The sequence below is a fragment of the Sorex araneus genome, chromosome 2 (assembly GCF_027595985.1).
Source record: "Sorex araneus isolate mSorAra2 chromosome 2, mSorAra2.pri, whole genome shotgun sequence".
NCBI lineage: Eukaryota > Metazoa > Chordata > Mammalia > Eulipotyphla > Soricidae > Sorex > Sorex araneus.
In genome coordinates, this window is record NC_073303.1 from 189,746,361 (window position 1) to 189,765,690 (window position 19,330).

Here is a 19,330-nt window from a genome sequence, read left to right on the forward strand (position 1 = left end):
TGATTATAAATCATAGTAGGTCACGCTTTTTAAAACTTAAGACTCAGGGAAGCTGGAATGATGATAGTACAGGGGTAGGGTGCTTGTCTTGGTCATGGCTAACTTGGGTTCAATCCCTGGGATCCCTTACGGTCCCTTGAGCTCTATCAGGAGTAATTCCTGAGCATCACTTTGTGTGACCCCCAAAACAAAACACATATAAAATTTAATACATTAAAATTAATTTTCTAATTTTTTTTCTAAATATATACTTAGAGACAACTAATAAAATACCATGATGGTTATGGCTGATTGGGTCAGTTGTATGCGTTTTCTAAAAGCAAGAAATCTTTTATATGACCACAGCACGGTTATGAAGATGAAGAAGTCCATGGGGGTTGTTGTTTGCTGGGTTTTGGGCCACACCCAGCAGTACTCAGGTTCACTCCAGGCAGGACTACCGGAATAGATCCTGAGTCAGCTGTCTGCAAGGCAAAATGAGGGACTTAATATTGACCTATTGCTGTTATCTGCTAGTATTCTGTTCAGTTGTGGGCTTTTTTGATTGTTTTGGGGCCACACCCAGCAATGCTCACTGGATACTCCTGTTTCTGCATTCAGGATTAACTCCTGGTGGTACCCAGGGGACCATATGGGATGCTGGGAATTGAACCTAGGTTGGCCGTGTGCAAGGCGAGCGCCCTACACGCTGTATTATTGCTCTGGCCCCTGTTCAGTTGTTAAAGGTGTTTTTTTTTTTTTTAATCTTTTTTGGGGGTTGGGTCACACTGGCAATGCTCAGGGGTTGTTTATTGCTCTGCAATCAGGAATTAATTCCTGGCAGTGCTTGGGAGACCAGGGATTGAACCTGGGTCAGCTGCATGCAAAGCAGATGTACTACCCGTTGTACTACTACTCCACCCCCAACGTATTCTTTAAATCTGAATCTATCGAATTATCTAGACATTAAAAAAAAAAAACCCTAAAATTTCTTTCCACCATTTGAGAACACATAAACCAAATGGGTTTTTAGTGACTTACATGTGTTCATTTTGATTAACTTTTAAAAAATTTCACTTTGTAGGAATCGAGCCGAAGCTAAACATCCTTGAAATTGTTAAACCTGCGGAAACAGTGGAAGTCGTTATTGACCCGGATGCTCACCATGCCGAAGCAGAGGCACATCTTGTTGAGGAAGCGCAAGTGATAACCCTTGATGGCACGAAACATATCACAACCATTTCAGATGAAACCTCAGAGCAGGTGACGAGATGGGCTGCCGCGCTGGAAGGTTACAGGAAAGAGCAAGAACGCCTTGGGATACCCTATGGTAATGAAACACATAATCACGTTTTCTGTATAATTGCACGTTGGTTGGACTAGCGAGAGTCACGCTTGATGTAGAACACACCGGAGTGAACATAATCCTTTTCAAATGTGGAATTTCTCAGGAAGTCTTGATCTTCTGTATCTGTTTCGGGGGGGTACTTTAACACAGAGTGGATAATGAGTGCTGGAAAACCAAGAAATGTATTTTTGCGAGTCTGCACTAAGGTGTTCCCAATGTAAACAGAAGGTAGAGAAGAGAGATAATTTCCATACGGGGCTTTATGCCTGGAAGCTGTCGATAATGTCTATAAAGGCACCGTGCTGTTAGGATCTGAGCAGGACCTGGGGGCCGGTTGGGGAAGGGCTTATTACAGGCAAATTGTGGGGAGAAAAAGACATTTCAGGCAGGAAATGTACATGCAGAGCTCCTCTTTGCAAGCATGTATGACTAGTGAGCAGGTTTAGTGTTACTGCTGGACGGCCATTTCTCATTGATTGAATTCACCACTGAAACCAGTGTGGCTGTGGGGAGTGGCTTATGTTGGAGCAGGCAGAGAGCTAACGACGGGAAGGAAGAAGCATGTTCCTGCTGACAGCGCCCGAGGTCACCTGGTTTCAGTCTCCTGGGGGCAGAGCTGGAGGGAGAGAGCCATGAGACTGATCACCTGAGCAGATCAGATGGTCGCGGGAGGAGGTGCGCATCCTGCACTCATTCTCGCCCTGGTGGCTAGCAGTCACTGACTGGGCTCGCTTCCCACGCTTTGGTTAGTGCGCTTCATTGCTCGAGCGCCTGTGCACAAGGGCGACGGTCCATTACCAAGAAGTCTGTGATCGAAGAGAGTTTTTTCAAGGGAAATTGTTAATGTTCCTTTGCTTTGTTGTCTGGGGGGCCAGGGGCTGCTGGGGCGACATCCTTGGTGGTACTCAGGGACGGTGCTGAGGATCGAATTAGGTTCAGCCGCATTCAAGGCAAGGGCCTTAACCCATTCCCCTCTCTTTCCGACCCCTGGTACTTGATTTAATGCTCAATTAGAAGTGATGTCGGCACACACAGTTTGGACTGAAGAGAAAGCTGTGATCTGGGATTCAGTCAGATGGAATTTGTATTGGAACATGGTGAAGAGAAAAAATATGGATTAGAGCGCACCATTGAATATGTTTTCTAGATTTTGGTTTTTGATTTTGGGCCATACCAGACGATGCTCAGGGGTTACTCCTGGCTCTGCACTCAGGAAACACTTCTGGCGGTGCAGGGCACTGTAGGGGACACCGGGGTTGGCCGCATGCAAGGCAGCCCCCTTGCCTGCTGTATTATTACTGCTCTGGCCCCGGTCCCAGAGATTTTGCAGGGCCCCATGATGTTCTCCCAGGCCGCCCCCACCTCTAGGGCTCCCTTCAGCTGTGAAGGGGACCGTCCCTGATTGGGGTCAGGCTCCAGCTGCTCGCACTCCATCCCTTTGAGCTCTAGAAACTGGTTCCTGCAGCTCGGCTGCATTTAAGGTTGAGGAAAAGGAAAGGAAAGGAGGAGACATTTAAAGGCAACAATAAGAATTTCGCAGAGGGGCCAGAGAGCCAGTCCAGGCTTTAGTAGTCCCCCCAGCAATGGTCCGGCGCAACCCCCGCCACACTGCCCCTTGGCACTGCTAGGTGTGTTCGTAAGACGAACAAAGCAGCAAAAAAGAAACCAGAACTGTGAACAAAGCAGCAAAAAAGAAACCAGAACTGTACAGTGCGTGTAGAGTTGAGAGTTTTAAATTGTCAGAAGTTTAGATGCTTCTGAAAGCATAAAAAAATGCTTGCTGAGTAAAACCTGCTCAGTATGGGTGTCGGGATTCATTCCTTTGATGTAAACAGCGGTGACTGTCAGGAGTAAGCATCCTGAGGGCAGGGGATGGTTCCGGAGACCGGGGCACGTGCCACAGGAAGCGCAGGTGTGGGCCTCCTCAGAGTAACACCCCACAAAACATTTCCTAGTATGGGCCAAAACCCCACCAGGAAAGAAAAGTGCATACTGACTTTTTGGGGTTTCAAGTGGAAAGTGTGCTGGGGAATCAATTCTGAAGATCAGGTGTGGGTGTTGACCCAAGTGTATTTGTCAATAAGATGGTATCAACTAGCAGGAGGATGCTGGGTTAAAGAATAAGGAATATTTGGAACTTAACAAGGAAAAGCAACCCCCTTAAGGAATTCAGAAATGGGATAGTTGAATATATTGTTTTCCAGATGTGGGGGTTAATATGGTTGGCTTACTCGCCTGGCGCTTCTCAGAGATTACTCACGGCTCTGTGCTCAGGGATTTGGGAGTGCTGGTGAGCAGACAGGGGCCTCTTGCTTGGACGGGATGTGGTCAGGCTTTGAGGTGCGACTTCAGCCTCTGAAATGTTTGTAAATCTTGGAGTTTTCAACCACACTGTGTTCTCGCAATTACCTCCCTCATTTTCCAGTTTCATCTCTCCTGTTCCGTGTATCCGCTACCTCAGAGCCAGTAAGCAGAGGTGCTAGGACCAGCCAGATAGCAGCAGGTCATTGACATTTGGGAGCCCACGCTCAGTTCCTGACATGCTCCTGGGCCCCTGAGCACTGCCGTGGCCCAGATACTCTGGCAAAGAAAGAAGGGGTTCTGTGTTTAGGAAAGCGCGAGTCATTTCATGGGTAGAGATTTCAGGTTGTAGCTTTTCTTACTCTGCTTTATTTTCCCTCTGATTATTGTCTTCAAAAATGTAGTTGAAGGGGCTAGAGCGATAGTGGGTAGGGTTAGATCCTCAGCACCCCTTGTGGCTCTCCGAGCCCTGCCAGGAATGATTTCTGGCACGTTAAGTAAGCTCTGAGATCACTGGTGTGCTCCCCCCAGGCCCCTCAAAGTTTAATTCGCCTCTTTTTCTGTCCACTCCCATTTGTGTGTCTGAGTTTGCATCTTCTGCTGGCTTTGATAGTCTTTTCACTCTGCAGGGTCTTAGGAAAGAGGCGGGGAGAACGTGAGTGGCCATTTGCCTGTCGGGTGGGTAAGGATCACACCCTGTAATGCTCTGGGGACCCAGCAGTCCCCCCCAGCCCCCCCCCCCAAAACCCGGGCCCCCTGCTTGCCGAAGCATACACTTCGGCCCTCGCAGCTGTCTTTCCCACCCTGCCACGTGGGGCTTTAAACTGCAGATCCTCATTTTGCTTAGGAAAACATTAGACTAATTCTATAATTTCCTAAGAAGTTTTTCTTTTCGTATCTTTTTGTTTATACTTAGTATAAAATGAGCTTTCTTGGGGCCAGAGAGGTAAGAGATAAGACACTTGCCTTGCACGTGGCCGGCCACCCTTCGCCCAGAGCCCAGAGGGGTCCCTGGGCTCTGTTTGGGAGCTGGCCACGAGCTCAGAGCTGAGATGGAAGTCGAGAGCATTCTTGAATCCCGCGGGGAAGTGTGGTTTGGGACAGCTTTCCTACCCGAGTCACCTCGTAGGTTCAGTAGTATCCAGAAACGGGGTGACTGCTTTTGGTTTTTCTTTCACTTCTGACTACTGCCTGCTCTCTCTCACCTGGGCCTTCTGTCCTCCTGATGTTCCTAAGATTCCCAGTCCTGTAACCATCGCTTTCTCTCTATTGTGGCCGGTCTCCTGGAAGTTGCTTCCTGGCTCACTTTCTGGAAACTCACAGGTGTGGTGTTGCTGCTTTGACAGAAACTGTGTTAGCAGCTCTTGGTGTTCCGTTCACTGCTGTGTGTGTCTGCGGGGGATGGTTCCCAAGGCTCGCTCGTGTGGAGCGGGTGCGCCGTATTCCTGATCCCGTGCTGCACTCCTTGATGCCCTGACTGATATTTCCGGTGGATACTTCCGCTGTGTTTGGGTTTCCTGTGCTCGGAATGGAGATGGATAACACGTCCCTTTGCCTCCCTCTCTCTTCTCTGCACATTTGGTCATGGCCGTGCAATTTTTTATGGCTGCTTTGTCTTCACCTGGAGATGTTTTGGAATTCGTTAGTTATTTCATCACTTCCTTTTATTATAAATGTCCGTGAATTTTTGGGTTTTTTTATAGTTTATTTTAGTGGTTTTTTATCATGTGTGCTTTCAGAGAAAATTTGTTTTAATACACCAAAAAAATTCTGCTACCATCTCTGAATTCTTTTTTCCTTAAGAAGAACTGTGGGGTGGGGGGAATGGGTGGGCAGGTGAAATCAAATTTAAAAAATCAGTTCTGATTATCAATCCTATATTATTTTTTGTTTGTGTTATAAATTTGCCCTTATTAAAGATCTAAACTTTGCCCCTCCCCTCTCTTTCTCCCCTTATTGAATAGAAAAAAGATGCACCTTGGGAGTAATAATGACTAGTAGTATATAGAGCAGTGGTTTCAACCCACAGTCCGTGGCCAGTCCTGGTCCACGGATGTAAGAAAGGTTGGTCTTTGACCTGGCTTACGTCGGCCCGTCTGTGGACTGATGTGCACACAGAACTGGTTCCCAGGAATAAAGGGTGGAAGAATGCTGCTTTAGATAGATCATCAAAAGAATTACCTGTAATTGAATGAACTCAGCTAATTGCATGTCTGTGGGTGGGATGGCCCATCCAGGCTCTAGGGATAGAATGATGAAATGTTTATACATGTTGATCATCTTTTGTAGTTTCCATTAAGTGAAAAATAATGAGGGAAATGAAATTACTAGGATTTGCTTTGTATAGATTCAACAAATAATATGTAGTGTAGTGGTTTCCAGTGAGAAGATGGGTTAATATCTCTCACGGGAGAAGCCAGCCGAGCAAACAAGCAATTAGCAAGTTGCTCTGTAAGTACCACCATAAGGATAAGTATGGAGACAACCAGGCTTTTGTGAGTTAACAGGAAATAGGAAATGTACCATACACCTTTTGGAGATTGTTTCTGTTTATATTTTTAATCATGGTGGGCTTTTACTATGGAAAGAGAATAACAGTAACATTTATCATTGTTAATGTTTTAAATTGGATCACCGAGAATTACAAGGTTCCAAAGATGTTTATGATCTGAGCTTTAGGCATCTGTTGTTCAGCGCCAACGCTCCATCAGTGCTCTCTGCCTCCACGGTGTCCACACTCTCCCTCCCACCCCCAGCCTGCCGCTGGAGCAGGCGCTTTCCCCTCTCTCCTTTGTCCCAGTATTTTCTCCCTAACAGCCCCGCAACCCTGTTTTTTATTTTAATGTCCCAACTCTTAAGCTGCTATGAAATAAATTTTGTTTTGGGGCCACACCCAGCAATGTTCAGGGCTCTTGTTCTGTATTCAGGAATCACTCCTGGTGGGCTGGGGGACCGTGTGTGGTACGTGGGGTTAAGTCTGGTTTAGCTGCATGCAAGGCGCACACCTTACCCACTGGACTATTGCTCCAGCCTCCTACAATAATTTCGTAATTTGGATAATTTTTTTCCCTTCTCCAGGATAATCACACTTACTCATTTGGCCCACTAGAGAGCAGTATTGCAAATAATTTTTCTTCAGAATATTCCAGACTACCTGTTAATAGAACCAAATGAGTCTCTGAGAATTTTTGGTTAAATTAAAAAGGAAGTTTGGAGTATGCCTCGGTAGTAGGACACTTGCCTTGTATATGTGATGCCCTAGGTTTAATGTTGGTACTAATGGAAGAATATAAAACTAAACCAGGTGTAATGTTTAAAAGAATAAATTTATTTCATGTTTTTTTTTTCCTCTTAGGAGAAATAAACCCTGGATTTTATCTACGTGTATGCAAGTAGTTGACAAGTTAACTATAAATTAATACACTAGCTTAGGCTGCATGAGGCTAATGACAATTTTTTTTGCTTTTTTTTAGATCCTATACAGTGGTCTACAGATCAAGTTCTGCATTGGGTAGTTTGGGTGATGAAAGAATTCAGCATGACAGATATAGACCTCACCACACTCAACATTTCAGGAAGAGAGTTATGTAGTCTCAACCAAGAAGATTTTTTTCAGCGGGTTCCTCGGGGAGAAATTCTCTGGAGTCATCTAGAGCTTCTTAGAAAATGTATGAAATTTCTTACTATTTGCCTTATAGTTTAATATTTTTATAATTGTTTTCATCTTGATTGGTCGTTGGTAATGGTGATAATGGCATTAAGGCTGGACTGAGAGCATCATATTCATATAAGATACTGAATTCCTGTCCTAAAACCACAGATGATTATTTATTCTTCTTAGGCTTACAGAGGATTGTCTCTACAAAGTCATAGATCTGGATTCAAACCCAGGCGAACTAATACTAGAATCTTAGTTATCTTAAATAAATGCTGGACACTTAACGTTCTCAATATATCTAGTTATCTACTTCTTAAATTGTAGTTATCCTATATTGTACAACTGAAGAAATTAGTATGCATACAAACTAAGCATGCAACCAAGAGGCACATTGTAAAAGGTCTCCTAATACGCCCCTTAAAAAAGTAGTTTTCACACCTGTAAAAAGGGCACCAGTCTACAAACCAAAGGACAGCTCCTTAGAGCAGTGTTTTTTTAAAAACTCTTTTCTATGTCCCCCCTCAACCTCTGTTTCTTTCCTGTGGCCTCCCTGTCTTACAGGCTGACCATCTAGTCACAAGCTGAGGTCCCTCTTCATGTGTTTTTCAAATGTGCCTCCCATGCTATATCCCACAGACCAACAGGAGGCCAGGTGACCCCCAGCTGGGAAACCCTGTTTTAGAGGACCATTATTTGTCTGTTGTTATTCCCACTCACATGCTATCCTTTATCTCTACAACAGGATTTACAGTTCCCTGCCTATACCATCCCAGTTACTTAATGCTAGCATAGACTAAATGCTTCCCTCTTGAAGTTGAAACAGCGCCCACCCCAGTGCTGGGGCATCCCACTTTTCCAACAAGTATTATTGAGATATACTTTGCAGATTAGAAGCAAGATTTTATGCGGGAGTGTGCATTTTGTGGGCTGCACCTGGCCGTGCTTGGTGGTTTCTCCTGACGCTGCCAGGGATTGTGGCTGGTGGTGCTGGGCGCGGGGTTACACCTTGTCGGGGTTCAACCTGGGCCGCCCACCTGCCCAGTGCGTGTCAGCCTCACAAGCCCTCAGGCCTCAACATTGTTATTACTGATAGCGTGCAGGTTGTTATGTCTGTAACTTTGACTAGTTGATGCTTGGCCTCATGTTTGTTAGGTTGGTTTTGGTTTTAATTTTCTCTTTTTTTTTTTGTTTTTACTTTTTATTTATTTATTTATTTTGCTTTTTGGGTCACACCCAGCGATGCTCAGGGGTTACTCCTGGCTTTGCACTCAGGAATTACTTTCTTTTTAAAGGATAATGTTTACTTAGGTATTTTGGATTGAGGTTTTGCATTTGGAGTTTTAAATAAAAATAGTGATTTTTATGTCTGTTCTTCAGATGTATTGGCAAGTCAAGAACAACAGATGAATGAGATCGTAACAATTGATCAGCGTGAGTATTTGTGCTTACCTTATATTTCCCATTGATATTTTCTTTTTCACTGTGAGGTTGTAAGAAGGAAAACTTGATGAATATTTTAGGTATACAAGAAGTACAGTATAACATCGATGTGTAGTTTAAGAAATTAAAATGTATTTATGCAGTATACCTGTTGTGGGTCCCACTTGAAATGACCTGAAATTGCATTTGTATTCTGCTTTCTGAATTCATTGTTTGGACTTTGGGGCAGTGCTCAGGATTCCTCCAGCTATTTGCTTGAGGATTGCTCCCAGAGGTGCTTGAGGACCATGTGGTGCTCGGGGTTGAACCCAGACCCCCTGCATGCCAGCGAAGAATGTGCTCTGGCCCTCAGTTGTCTCCCCAACCCCTCATACCTTTTTCAGATTATAGCCAGTTATAGCCATCAATACTTCTGTCATTGACTCACATGTTTAAATAGACTGTGCCCTTTGTTGTTTAACATTTTTGTTTAATTTTGCTGTTTACCTACTCAGAGAATTGCAGCAGAGTTTCATACATTTTCTAACTGCTTGCTAATTTTAAAGCTAGTTGAGCCTGGGGCTTTAGAGATACCACAGGTGGATATGGTGATTACCTTGCACGTGCTGGGCCCGGGTTTGATCCAGGCACCCTGTGTGATCCCCGAGCCTGTGAGGAGTGATCCCAGACATAAAGCCAAGAGTAAGCCCTGAGCACCACCAGATGTGGCCTAAAAATCAAAAAGAAAAGAAAAAACTTGGTGAATATTACTGAGTTTTTGTGAGAATGTGTCTGAGATTATCTGGTTATAGTATCTAGGGTTTCCAGTCTTTCAATCTTACTGTGTAATTTTTTTTTTTCAAAGTAGTGATAAAAGTTTAGGCTTCATAGTAAAATAAGGTTTTTTCTTTTCTCCAACACTTATTTGATCACTGTCACTGTCATCCCGTTGTTCATGGATTTACTCGAGCAAGCACCACTATATAAAATTTTTGAATAATTTTTAACTTTGTCTATACATTGAGTAATTCCAAAATAAGGAGACCAACTGTTATTTTCTAAAATTCACAAACGAGGTGCCAAAGAGTATACGGAAGGTGATGTGCTTTGTGCTTGCCAGCTCACACTCAGCTCGCACTCAGCCATCTCCGGTTTGGTCCCCAGCACCGGATGGCCCCTTGAGCCCTGCCGGAAATTACCCCTCAGAGCAGAGTTAGAAGTAAGCCCTGAGTGCAGCCAGGTCTAAAACCAGCTTGGGTTTTTTGTTTAGTACTGTTTTGTTTTCTTTTAATCACAAGCCATAATCCAAAATATATCCTACTTGATGCCGAGAACTGTTGTGGGGATTTTGTTCAAAACTATAGTGGAGGGGCTGGAGCGATAGCACAGCGGGTAGGGCGTTTGCCTTGCACGCGGCCGACCCGGGTTCTAATCCCAGCATCCCATATGGTCCCCTGAGCACCGCCAGGGGTAATTCCTGAGTGAAGAGCCAGGAGTAACCCCTGTGCATGGCCGGGTGTGACCCAAAAAGCAAAAACAAACAAACAAACAAACAAAAACTATAGTGGATTGTCTTTTTCGGTATTTTTTTGTTTTGGTTTGTTTTGTTTTTTTTGGGTCACTCCTGGCGATGCACAGGGGTTACTCCTGGCTCTGCACTCAGGAATTACTCCTAGCGGTGCTCAGGAGACCATATGGGATGCTGGGATTTGAACCCGGGTCGGCCGCGTGCAAGGCAAACGCCCTACCCGCTGTGCTATCACTCCAGCCCCTGTCTTTTTTGTTTTTCTTTTTCTTTTCCGTTCATACCCAGAGATGCTGGGGGTTTACTCCTGGCTCTGCACTCAGGAATGACTCCTGGTGATGCTTAGTGGCCCATATGGGATACCAAGGATCAAATCTGTGTTGGGCACATGCAAGGCAAATGCCCTCCCCACTATACTATTACTCCCATCTTTATTTTTTTTATTTATTATTATTTTTTTTTGCTTTTGGGGTCACACCCGGCAATGTACAGGGGTTACTCCTGGCCCTGCACTCAGAAATTACTCCTGGTGGTGCTCAGGGGACCCTATGGGATGCTGGGAATCGAACCCAGGTCGGCCATGTGCAAGGCAAACGTCCTACCTGCTGTGCTATTGCTCTAGCCCCTACTCCCATTGTTTTTTTTTTTTTTTTTCCTGCTTCTTGGGTTAGACCCAGTGATGCACAGGAGTTATTACTGGCTCATGCACTCAGGAATTACTTCTGGTAGTGCTCGAGGGCCGTATGGGATGCTGGGAATCGAACCCGGGTTGGCCGCATGCAAGGCAAACACCCTACCCACTATGCTGTCACTCCAGTCCCCCCCCCCCTTCATTTTTAAATGAGATTTTCTGTTGAGGTAATTCAAGGGATATTAGTATAACTAATTACGTTTTATGCTTCTGAGTAACTTTTTTCACTGGTTGTATTTGGAAGGAAAATAATCTTTCTTCCCCTTGTCTTTCTTGGCAGCTGTGCAAATTATTCCAGCGTCAGTGCAGTCTACGACACCAACTACAATTAAAGTTATAAATGGTAGTGCAAAGGCAGCTAAAGTACAAAGAGCTCCAAGAATTTCAGGAGAAGATAGAAGTTCACCTGGGAACAGAACAGGTATTTTTGCATTATAACTTGATGCTTAACAAAACTTACTAAATTCTATTTTGTTTTACATCACTGAATCTATGAGTAGGGACTGTTTGGTAGTGTTCAAGCCACATTCGTTTAAAAAAAGAAAACTATTTTAATATGACTGAGACATGAGCCAGAGAGCCTGTTGGTTGCCTTTTCCTTTCTAGTCATCTATGGTTCTTTGGTCAATGCTTGTCGCTTTTATCAATTTAGGAAACAATGGCCAGATTCAGCTGTGGCAGTTTCTGCTGGAACTCCTCACTGACAAGGATGCACGAGACTGCATTTCTTGGGTTGGTGACGAAGGCGAGTTCAAGCTTAATCAGCCTGAACTGGTTGCGCAAAAATGGGGACAACGTAAAAATAAACCTACAATGAACTATGAGAAACTCAGTCGTGCGTTAAGGTAAGCATTTATTAATTAAAAAAAAATTTTTTAATGCATGTGTGTACATGTGTATGTCTTTCTATTTTAGGTATAACATTGTTGTGTAAAAATACAGAAAAAGTCAAACAAGTTTAAAATGTAGGGCACTTGTCTCGCACATGGCCAACCCGGGTTCCATCCCCAGGACCCACCAGGAGCGATCCTTAAGTGCAAAGCCAGGAGTTAGCTCGGAGCACTGCCAGGTGTGGCCACAAAACAGCCAAACTACCAAAAAAAAAAAAAGTTGTAAAGATCTTTAATAGTTTTGAGGCATCGAGAGTTCTTTTTCTCTTTAACACATTGACTCCAAAGCTTGTTACCAGTGCTCACAGATGCATACAGTTCGATCAGCACAAATAGCATTACTGATATCAACAGGTTTCATTTCTTTGTTTTTGGGCCACACTTGGCGATGCTCAGGGCTTACTCCTGGCTCTGTTCTCAGGTTAACGAGGAGAAATAGAGCAAGAGAACTAGACAGTTCAGACTACTGGTTATCCAAAGAATAAATTTATCTGAAAAAGTACAAAACCCCATTAGTAATCAGGAAAGTGCAATTTAAAACCGTAACAAATGGTACAATAAATACCCTAGAATAACTAAAATTAAATTAATTGCCAGTACGAAATGTAGGTGAGGATATGGAATAGTAAAAATGTTCCCTGTGGTTTTTGTTTATTTTGTTTCTGCTTTTGGGTCACACCCAACGATGTTCAGGGGTTACTCCTGGCTCTGCACTAAGAATTACTCCTGGCGGTACTCGGGGATCATATGAGATGCCGGGGATTAAACTTAGGTTGCGTGCAAGGCAAGCATCCTACTCGCTGTGTTACTGCCCCAGCCACTCTATGTTTCTGTTTTTGTTTTTGGGTCACTCCCAGCGATGCTGACGATTTACTCTGGGCTCTGTACTGAGGAATCCTCCCAGCATTGCTCAGGGGATCATTTGTGGTCCCCAGGTTCAAACCCAGGTCGACGGCATGCAGGGCAAGTGCCCTTCCCTGCTCTTTTGTCTATCCAACTTTTCTGTACTTTCGGTAGGAATTTAATTTATAAACTGGAAGGGCCAAATGAATACCTGAACAGGCTGTGCAGAGACTTTACATGCTATGGGGCCCAGACTTGACTCGGAGCAGAGTGGGGAGCAGCCCTGAGCATTGCTGACTGTGGCCCAAGAAACAAAAACTAAAAAATAAATAGGTTTATTTTATTTAAGGTATGACCTATTACTTACTTCCCTCCTAGATACCAAACCAGGAAAAAAAAAATACACACTACCACCACCACCACTACTACCCCCACCCCCCACTCCCATAGCTATTTCTGGCATTTCCAAACCCATACACATACCCATAGCATGTTTATGGCATTTTCAAACCGGAAACTATCTAAGTATCAATCCCCAGTAAGTTGCATAAATTTTGATATGCAGTATATGGTATCCAGGAAAATGAACTACTAAAAACATGATATGGAAGGACCTTAAAATACTGCCATATATATTATATGGAAATTTTCTGAGGGCATTGAAATGCTTATAATAGTTTTTTTAAGCTAAATAACAGTTAATTTGTGGCCTGAGATCTGAGTTTTATGTCAGTTGGCATGCGGTAGATGGCTGGCTTGACAGAAAATTGAATTGGTAAGAAAGGAACACCAGACTGTGCCTAATTTGTTTTCATTTTAACTGAGAAAGTGAGCATTATCATATGTTTACTGGATTAGAATTAGGAAGTGATGACATAATTTGCTGCTTATCAGTCGGTTCTTTATTAATGGACTTTTGATTAAATAGTGACTTTTATCATAAAATCATCCTAAATGTGATAGCTTGTGCCTCTCTATTTTTGTAAGCAATTTTCCTTTTGTAACTGCTCTTTGTCTAATGGAGCAAATGGACAGTGCTGTTTTCAGTCTGCCAGCTCAAAAAAGACTTGGATTTCACCTCTTCCCATAATTGTAATTTGCAGTGCATGGAATAAATAAGTAAAGGGTTCTAAAGTATTTTTTATCTCCACAGACAGCAAACAGTAAACCAGACTTCAAGAGTGATGACCCCAAATAAGACTATATAGGTTTTAGAAATACTGCTTTTTTAGAAACATTCTAGGAATATTTAGAAATATTTTTAATATTAATATTAGGAATATTATTCATTTCCTGTATCATCTGTTTTGCATGTACTTAAAGGCTTCCTAGTAGGTTTGGAGAATTTCTTTGAAAGGACAGGCTATGTATAGGGGAAAATATATTGCTACATAATAAAGCAGAAGTTCCTAAACTTCCTTGGCTTACATAATTTCTCTTTTCTAAAGAGAAATTTTTCTAGTGCCTCCCTGGAAATCTCCCTTCTTTTGAAGCGGGGAAAAAAATGCGCTGGAGTGGAAGTACAGGGGTAGGGCGCTTCTCTTGCATGTGGTTGACTCAGTTTTCCATCCCTGGCACCCAATAAGGTCCACCAAGCCCTGCCAGGAGTGATCTCTGAGCACAGAGCCGGGAGTAAGACCTGAGCACAGCCAGTTGTGGTCAAAAAAGTGAGATAAAAAAGTAACAACTCAGAAAGCACACCCCGTTGTACGGGAGGCTAATACCACCCCCACTCCAAGTCTATATGCCTCCCAGGAAACATTGTAGTGTAAAAGATTTTGTAAAAAGAAACATCTCTATGATCAGTTCTATTAAAGACCTCTTCATATTAGATGGGTTCTTAATTAGCATAATAGAAGGCTGTTTGCCAGTCTCTGTGGGCTAAGTACTTTACAGGAACACGCCTTTTAGTTCTCACAGTTTGGTCAGAGTAAGTTGGTTTCAGCCTGGTTTTATAGATAAGGAATATGCTTAGAGAAAATGTAACTGGAGAATTTAGTAAATGAATGGTTTTTGAGGCTTTCCTAAGTGTAACATTAGATATTATGTGTAATTTTGATATTTATTGCTCTTTTGGGAGAAGCAATTCTCTTTCAGGGTTTCTGGGAAATACTGTAAGAAGTTCGCAGTCTGTATTTTTCATATCATTCTGATGTGGCTTGTATTTTCTTTTTTAAAGGTATTATTATGATGGGGACATGATTTGTAAAGTTCAGGGCAAGAGGTTTGTGTACAAATTTGTGTGTGACCTGAAGACTCTTATTGGCTACAGTGCAGCAGAGTTGAACCGCTTGGTCACAGAATGTGAACAGAAGAAACGAGCGAAAATGCAGCTCCACGGAATTGCCCAGCCAGTCACAGCAGTAGCCCTGGCCACTGCTTCCCTGCAAACAGAAAAGGATAATTGAAGCCCGGGAGCTTCTGGGAGGTCAAGGTCTTTCTTAAATATTAGAGCAAGTCTTGCTCTCACCTTTATTACTGAATTTGAATCTTCTTTTATTTCTAGACTGTACAATCTGATGCATGATTTTTTTATAAATATTTCATACTCTTGTGAATTTGGATCTTTTTACTTTGAGCATATATTTTAGAATATGTGTATGTTAAAGGATCACCACAATGTCTTCAGTGCGAAGGCAAGGTAATTGTGGGATAGTTTGTTAACAGTCAGGAAAGCTAAACTGGTCAGTATTAATGTCTAGCCCTACCAAAAATAGCCAGTAGCATCTTGAGGATGAAAAATAAATGAAGTATCTCCAGGAAACAGTCTGGCTTAACTATTTTTGAGAATATAACTTTTTCTTCTCTGCTGCCTTAGATGTTGCTTTACCTAGAACCAGGAAACTTTTCACAGCTGAAGCATGTGTGCCTGCATCATCTAATCAAGCAGAGCTAAAATATTCATATCGAATAAAAGTATAATATTAATTACTAAGCTAAGAGTATCAAGTTATTAATTTATATATTTGCAAGCAAAGGACAATAAGAATTTGACTGGCAGAAGAGCAGTGCTGAAGAAGGAGATCCAGGTTTCAGTCTGGCTTAACTTAAGCCAATTTTAAGGATTTTCTGTACAGACTAATCATAATGTCAGACCAAGAATTTAAATTATTTTATGAGAGGCATTTAATTCTAATAAACCAACTATTAAAAAATTCTGAAATGATCTCTGTTTTTCCTGTCAGAGATTTAAAAAACTAAAAAGGTATATACCTCAACCAGAAAATAAAAGTTTGGTTTGGTATGGCTTCTTTGGGTTTTTGTTTGTTTGTTTAACTTAGCTCATAGTGCTAGCTTACTGTGCAGAACAGCTTCTATATCCATTGTTTTTCTTATGAAATAAAAACTTAATTGGCTATACTTTTACCTCTTAAGATACTGCAAAACAATTTGCAAATAGATTGAAAGGGAAATTTTGACTCAGTATGAGCAGTCTTAAAACAAAATTTCCCACTTAATTATTATTTCCTTTGAATATTATATATGTGTGAGCATACAAATACCTATTTCCCTGTCCAGCTGATGGCCCTATGCACCGGTGTACCCATCCACAGAGGAAGACATAATGATATTCAAAAGGTATAGCTCACTTAACAATTCTTTAATTCCTATAAACACAAAACTATCTCCAAAAGCTAACACTAAATAGAAATGGCTAGAAAGTTTATTGTTCACTTGCTTGCTTACTTGCTTTTATTTTTTTTTTAAAAAAAAATTGTTGTTGTTTAAGGTATTATGTGCAAATTATGAGATACTGGCAAATAGCTTTTCATACTCCCATACCAGAAGATTGATTCTCAAATACTCATGCACCTTCTCCTTCATCATTTTCTGTAAATCCCCCCCAAAGCTCAGTTATTGTGTTAATTATTAAGAGGATGGGGCCATGGTAATACAGTGGCATAGTCAGCAAGTGCGCCCTAGGTGGCACTAGGTGTACTAAGGTAAGCTTTGGGATGAACCGTATGGGCCGGGTAAAGTGCTGTGCTATGTAGGAGTACCGTGTAATCTTTGTTATGTTACTTATTGACTCCGTTAAGACTGCAGTAGTACCTGGAAAGAATAAAATTTGTCACTTCAATTTTTACTTTTTTTATCAACAATAAATTGATAAATTACTATTATCATTTGGCTGCTGTGATTGCAGTGTTATCTTAAGCAGAGTAGCAGTATGAGTAATATGTAAAAGTCCTAGTTTCAGGTACAAATAGCTCAAACAGGTTTTGCACCATCGTCTTATGACCTGCAAAGGTTAAGTCTCTTACTTTAAAAAAAAAAAATAACGAAATATATTCTTGTATGTTAAGAGTATACAGCTCAGTTTTTCTTCTTTTTTTTCTTGGGTGCTCAGGTGTTCCTCCTGGCTGTGCTTGGGGAACCATATGGGATGCCGGGGAACCGACCCCCGGGTCAGCTGCATGCAAGGCCAATGCCCTGCCCTCTTTACCATACCTCCGGCCCAAGAGCCTAAAAATCTTAACTTATTTTGAAATCCTTTCAGAGAGACATTTCAGACATTCCAATAAAGTCATAGCTAAGAAGATAGCTCCTTTATGTCATAATTATTACTTCATATAAAAATAGATTTTTTTGTTCCCTATAAAACATTTTTTGTGTCTGATAAGTAATCCTAATTTTTTTTAAACTATTCTCTTTTTTTCTTCTCCCCACCCCCACCTTTGACAGATTATCTTTTATTTCTCGTTATAATTTGAACAGTTTTGTATAATCCTGTACTGTTCCCTTCTGACCATTATTTTATACTTCATATACAGATAATTAGATGGATTTTTTCAGTTGATGCAAGAAATGTCCATTACTTTGCTTCAAGTTGTAAAATATTTCTACTTTAGAAAGATTAAAAGTACCTTAACTAAGTAAGATTAAAAGTACCATAAATCCAGGCAGTCATTTCTTTTATTAGACAATGTGAAAATTTAACTTGTTATTCATTCTTTGCTTTTTATGAAAAAATTTTCAACATGGAAATTTATACTCCAGGAAAGAAAAGATCTTGATCATCTTTGTACATTATAAGTACAAAGCCAGATTTCCACTTTTGCTTTTAACAATTGTTTTCCTTAAGATGTTCTCATGAGCCAACTTAGATACACACATGTTGCTAGCCTGACATTTGGAAATATGTATATCAGAAAATCAGACAAATTATGCTGAAATGCTGTGTGAGGTTGATCTTACATGATTCACCTCATCACATTCATTTCTGTCTTGATATGTCAATTAGGAAAGAATTTTTTTCCCTTTCCTGATTAGTGGTAAAAACTTAGTATAATATTTCTTTAAAGGGTTGTGCCTCCAATTATCTTTGGTGAGGTATACTGTTTTCCATAGTTATCATTTTATGCTACTGCCTTTTAAAAAGAACTAGTAAATAGCACAAAAAAGGTTTTAAAGTTCATAATTGCAAGATAACCTGTGACTAACTTGATGTCTTCAGATCTAGAGGGTGTAAAAAAACTGATATTTCAGTGATATTTCACTTGCTGCCAGAAAATATTCTGAATCTTTTGTAAAAGGGAGAAGGAATTTTGCATACATTTTTACTCTTTAAATAAAGACACTTATACTGTCATAGTAACAATTATGTATTTCTTTGTGGTTTTTATTTTTTTGTAATTTTACATAAGACAGTTATTTTCTATTTTTACTCAGATGAAAAATATTTGTGCATAAAATGTAAAAAATAGCAAAATGAGAAAAATAAAACTATTATACAGTATTTTTCTGTGTCGTTAGAGATTTTTTTCCCCCTTTTATGCAAATAGTCTCAACTTTCTAGGACATGTTTGGGTAAAAACATATATACATATGATGGCCATATACTTATTTATCAATTTGGAAACAACATACTGCATTAACCAAAATTAAGTTGTAGGGTTTTATTTATTTATTTTTTTAAATAGGTGCTAACGCCACAGAAGTGCTAGGACTAGTGAGGGAGAGAAACACCAGAGCACGCCCTTGATGGTGCTTTGGGTGCTGTTTGGTGTGGAGATCTAGCTCAGGACACACACGCATGGGCTTAACACTTGAGCTATCTCTCTGGCCCTTATTTTTATGAAAAACAATGAAACTCCATTCACGAACGGCTTTAGAATAGTGATAGAAACGTTCATATGTATGCTTGCCATCTGTTAAACGCAAAAAATAAGAGGCATACTTAGTTTATGTTGAGCAGTGGTCAGTCTTCATTGTGCTTCACTGTATCACTGTATCACTGTCATCCCGTTGACCATCGATTTGCTCAAGCGAGCCCAGTAACGTCTCCATTCATCCTAGCCCTGAGATTTTAGCAGCCTCTCTTTACTCGTTCTTCCCAATGGTTCCGCATTAAAGGCTCTTCAGGGTCAGGGGAATGAGACCCATCATGGTTACCGTATTTGGCATATGAATACGCTACAGGGAGCTTGCCAGGCTCTGCCCTGTGTGGGCAGTAAACTCTCGGTAGCTTGCCAGGTTCTCCAAGAGGGAGAACTAGGCTATCAGATGTTGCATGGCCGTATTGTGCAACAACATCAGGCAAGAGACCGTGTGTGACTTTCATTGTGCCTAAAGGAAGAAAAATTGCTTCCTATGTGCCTTGCCTGTGGGGACTAGAGATTTAGCTCAAATGGGACATGCTTTGTATACAGCAGAACTTTCCTTCATGCAATCT

General features: G+C 41.5%; 1 protein-coding gene across 9 annotated transcripts in view; it reads left to right on the forward strand.

The window, feature by feature from the left end:
• GABPA (GA binding protein transcription factor subunit alpha) overlaps nt 1-18,394 on the forward strand; it is a 30,779-nt gene extending 12,385 nt beyond the window's left edge. For all 9 annotated transcript variants that reach the window (XM_055126404.1, XM_055126408.1, XM_055126400.1 and 6 more), the window contains 6 exons: nt 1,064-1,309; nt 7,102-7,296; nt 8,664-8,717; nt 11,202-11,342; nt 11,574-11,766; nt 14,834-18,394. In XM_055126404.1, the coding sequence (XP_054982379.1) occupies nt 1,064-1,309; nt 7,102-7,296; nt 8,664-8,717; nt 11,202-11,342; nt 11,574-11,766; nt 14,834-15,062 (1,058 nt within the window). In that variant the 3' untranslated portion in view covers nt 15,063-18,394. The remainder of the gene's footprint in view (nt 1-1,063; nt 1,310-7,101; nt 7,297-8,663; nt 8,718-11,201; nt 11,343-11,573; nt 11,767-14,833) is intronic.
• The last annotated feature ends 936 nt before the right edge of the window (nt 18,395-19,330 follow it).